The following is a 5,000-nucleotide window of genomic DNA, read 5'->3' as shown; positions in this document are numbered from 1 at the left end:
TCATGGTGATTAAAAACACACACTCTTACTCGTGGTGATTAAACACATTCTCTTTCAATGAAATGCAGAAGCAATGGATTCCTGTGATGCTAAAGCAACAGCAAAGGCTCCTGTAAACAGGACGAGAGAGGAATGTCTGATTCTAAAACACACACACACAATCCCAGACACACACACACACACAGACATACACACATCCTGGTCCTAAACCAGAAAGACATGCATACACAGATACACACACGCATACACAGACACACACACATATACACATAAACCAGAGATACAGAACTCCCACAACAGACACACACACACACACAAACACAGTAGACAGACACAGATACACACAAACACACACACACACACCCACACACACACACACACACACACCACGCTAGACACAGACACACCACTCCTTAATCAGAGGTCAGTAGTCTGCGGGTTTGGATCTGCATTGAGATTGGGATTATGGTCCCTGATTCAGCCTCCATCAGCGAAGAGTCGTATTCTGATGTCTAAAACTCAAGTTTCCCACTGAGGAGCCACAGTGTGCATGTGTGTGTGTGTGTGTGTGTGCCGTCATCTGGTTTGTGTTGGTGTTATGTTTATAATTTATGTTTGATTCTATTCCGATTTTTCCGTAGAAATAGTCATTATGTTGTCACCCCAACACACTCACCCCAAATAACATACTGGTCACACATTCATGCACAACAAACACACACACTCATGCACAACACAAGCCGTTGTGGAAGTAAACATTTGCTCTTTATTAAGTTAGTTAAGTCTTAGTTCAAAACAAGAATTTGATCATGAAACACAGATACAGAATCTACCCAATCAGAGGGCAGACATTTCAACTCTTTCTCTCTCTCTCACACACACACACGTAAAATAAAAAGAACTCTAATGCACACAGAGTGACCACACTATAAAGCAAACATATCAAAGCTGTCAGTACAGCATTTTGTGTGTTTGTGTGTGTGTGTGTGTGTATGTGCATGGGTGTTTATGTCTGTGCGTGTGTAGTGTGTAGGTTTGTGTGTGTGTGTGTGTGTGTGTGTGTGTGTGTGTGTGTGTGTGTGTGTGTTTAAGGCTAAGCACAACTCCAGACCCTTCCCATCATGCATTGGGTCTGGCATGCACGTGGGTGTGGCCTGTACCATCTTCAGTTTGCCAACACATCCTCTTTTCTTGCCAACGTTTCCTGAGATCACCCATACTGTATGTGTGTGTGTGTTTGTGGTGTGTGTGTGTGTGTGTGTGTGTGTGTGTGTGTGTGTGTGTGTGTGTCCGACAGGCTCAAGTGGGCATTCTGTGAGACTGTGTGTGTGTGTGTGTGTGTAGGTAATTTAGCTTTCAGCATTGAGGTCAGAGGAGGACTAAAATAGAGCCAGCAGACAGCCCAGGGCACACTGGGGAAAACCCTGCTGAGTGTGTGTGTGTGTGTGTGTGTGTGTGTGTGTGTGTGTGTGTGTGTGTGTGTGTGTATTTCTGTACACATGTGTCTATGTGCATGTTTGGGTGAGTGTGTCTTTTGCATTGCCGGACATGTTTGGTCTGGGAGGGAGTGTGTGTGTGTGTGTGTGTGTGTGTGTGTGTGTGTGTGTGTGTGTATCCTAGACCTCACAGGTCCAGCTGAATACTCTTCCCCATGCATCTCCCACCAGCAGTGTCCCGTTTGTCCTGGAAAAAAACAAAACAGTTGTGAGACACATACACTCTCTAACACACACACTCTCATTTGTGAGACACATACACTCTCTAACACACACACTCTCATTTGTGAGACACATACACTCTCTAACACACACACACTCTCATTTGTGAGACACATACACTCTCTAACACACACACACTCTCATTAGTGAGACACATACACTCTCTAACACACACACTTTCATTCAAACACATACACTCTCTAACACACACACACTCATTTGTGAGACACACACACTCTCTAACACACACACTCTCATTCAAACACATACAAGGGTAAACATTAATTTAGCTGACACATTAATCAAAAACAACCAACCATCATCCAAAATGAGGCATTACATTCAATCTACATTGCAAAGGCGACCTTAGGCAACAATAAATACTATTGCAATAAACACCATTACAATTAACACCACACAAATAAATACCACTACAATAAACAGGAAGTGCATGTGTTCACTCACTCACTCACATGCACATATGCTTTCTCTGTCTCACACACACACACACACGTGCACGCATACACACACACACGCATACACACACACACGCATGCACACACACACGCATGCACACACACACGCACACACACAGGCTGTGGGTCAGCGTGCGGTTCTTCTGATTGGCTGTACCTGGACATGGCCAGGGCGGTGACGGGGGGATTGGTGCGGTATCGTCGCCGTGACACCAGCTGACTGCGGTTCAGCTCACTACACAACACCAGGTGGCGCTCCCAGACCACCCCCCCCGAGGGCCCACACACACCTGGGGAGAGGGCACACACACATGAGGAGAAGCGCACGCACGCGCACATTTGTGCCTGCGTGCGTGCGTGCGGTACTGGAATTAGAAGGTCAGCATGTTGAGAAGAGTTTATAAACGAGACCCCATCCCCGCACCACAAACACACACACACACACACACACACACACACACACTCATCAGCCCTATGTTTTGTCACTGGAGAAGCATATGATGGTGCTTTGTGCAGTAAATGTGATTTGGGCATTACTGGGTATTATTGAGCATTATTGCTTTCTAAATTGTGCGTCTGCATCAGCAGAAAGGCTCATCAGCGACCGACTGTGTTTGTGTGTGTGTGTGTTTGTGTGTGTGTGTGTTTGTGTGTGTGTGTGTGTGTACAAGGGCTTCTTTAATAACTTTCCACCCATAATGCCGAGCGGCCGGGCCGTCTATCGGTGAAGAGGAAACCGCTGTCATCATTATGAACTTTTTGTGACGGATCTTTCCGGAGTCCAACTTCCAACCGTGGCTAGGTGGACGCTGTGGTGCTTACGTGCATCTGAAATCACATTCCGATGAAGGGAATAATGAAAGAACGACTGCCCCTCCATCCCCTCTCTCTGCATCCCTCTTTCTCTACCCTACCCTCACTCTCTCCCTCCCATGCTCTCTCCCTCCCTCTCCATCTCTCTCTCTCCATCTCTCCCAACTCATCTCTTGTATATTAAAAAATAACAAGCAGTTATCGAATCAGCTAGGTAAACCTGTTTTGTCCTATAATTTCTCTTTGTCTTTCTCACACACACACACACACACACACACACACACACACACACACACACACACACACACACACACACACATAAAGGTTATTTGCTCATTTCTGAGCTTGAGTGCAATTACAGGAGTTTGTGTTCAGAGTGCAGTTAGGACAGAACTCAGCAAGTTCTGTGTGTGTGCGTGTGTGTGTGCGTGTGCGTGTGCGTGTGTGTGTGTGTGCGTGTGCGTTTATGCGTGTGTGTATTTTGAGCCAGGTGAGTGTTACCGGCATCGTCATCGTCATGAAGACCCTCCTGAGGCTCATGGTGGTCCGTGCAGCCCTGCGGGATTGTGGGTAATTGCGTGCTTGAGTATTCTGTCCGCCAGATCTGTAAAACAGGAGTGCAAAAATCAAATGCAATCTCAGCCATTATCATAAATCACGTCCTCTGGCTATCGATGCACACACACACACACACACTCACAGGTTCATGTCCAAACCTGAGGACTCATTTAAAACACTGAAAAATACAGATGCAGAGGTTATTCACCATGCTGTTATTAATGTGGTGTGTGTGTGTGTGTGTGTGTGTGTGTGTTGTGTGTGTGTGTGTGTGCGTCTGCGTCTGTTTGTGTGTGTGTCTGTGTGTTAGGCTACAAAAATGCAGTCTTTGAGGGATTATTTCAACACTCCCTAAATTCAAATACACACATATGTCTTTTCTCACACACACACCCACACACACACACACACAGACACACACACACACACACACACACACACAGGTTCATGTCCAAACCTGAGGACTCATTTAAAAACACTGAAAAATACAGATGCAGAGGTTATTCTCCATGCTGTTATTAATGTGGTGTGTGTGTGCGTGTGCGTGTGCGTGCGTGTGTGTCTGTTTGTGTGTGTGCCTGCGTGTTAGGCTACAAAAATGCACAGTCTTTGAGGGATTATTTCAACACTCCCTAAATTCAAATACACACATGTCTTTTCACACACAGACACACACACACGGATGCACACACAGACACACAGACACATACACACACACACACACACACGCACACACAGTGGGCTGAGGGAAATGTTTGGATTTTGGGGATGCAAGGAAAGACAGATACACACAGGTATACACACTTTGTGGATAATAAAGACACACACACACACACACACACACACACACACACACACACACACACAATGTACATATACACACACACACACACACACACACTGGGCCAGATGTACGTAGATTTGCGAACACGGCGTTATCAGCGCCATGGCCAACCTGCAGAAACCGCACGCTATGACACTTATGTTAACGGTGTATTTATCAAACCTGCAGAAACCGCACGCTATGACACTTATGTTAACGTCGTATTTATCAAACCCGTTTTATGTGCACGTTGTGAAGAAAATAGCTAACTAGTGTCAGGTTAGCATATTAGCTATCTACTGGCAGTAGGCAGGCTAGTATTGAAGTCCCATCTAGCTAACTAGTGTCAGGTTAGCATATTAGCGTTCTACTGGCAGTAGACAGGCTAATACTGAAGTCCCATCTAGCTAACTAGTGTCAGGTTAGCATATTAGCTTTCTACTGGCAGTACTGAAGTCCCATCTAGCTAACTAGTGTCAGGTTAGCATATTAGCTATCTACTGGCAGTAGGCAGGCTAATACTGAAGTCCCATCTAGCTAACTAGTGTCAGGTTAGCATATTAGCTTTCCACTGGCAGTACTGAAGTCCCATCTAACTAACTAGTGTCAGGT

At 45.6% G+C, this 5,000-nt stretch overlaps 1 protein-coding gene across 1 annotated transcript in view; it reads right to left on the bottom strand.

The window, feature by feature from the left end:
• Positions 1-746: 746 nt before the first annotated feature.
• The window catches only part of wdfy4 (WDFY family member 4), an 88,079-nt gene continuing 83,825 nt past the window's right edge, over positions 747-5,000 (bottom strand). The window contains 3 exon segments of the mRNA XM_048270271.1: positions 747-1,683; positions 2,352-2,484; positions 3,509-3,611. Coding sequence (XP_048126228.1) covers positions 1,617-1,683; positions 2,352-2,484; positions 3,509-3,611 — 303 coding nt within the window. The 3' untranslated portion in view covers positions 747-1,616.

This window comes from Alosa alosa, chromosome 18 (assembly GCF_017589495.1).
Source record: "Alosa alosa isolate M-15738 ecotype Scorff River chromosome 18, AALO_Geno_1.1, whole genome shotgun sequence".
In the NCBI taxonomy this organism is placed as follows: Eukaryota; Metazoa; Chordata; class Actinopteri; order Clupeiformes; family Clupeidae; genus Alosa; species Alosa alosa.
The sequence above is the reverse complement of the archived record's forward strand: the minus strand, read 5'-3'. Positions and strand labels throughout refer to the sequence as shown.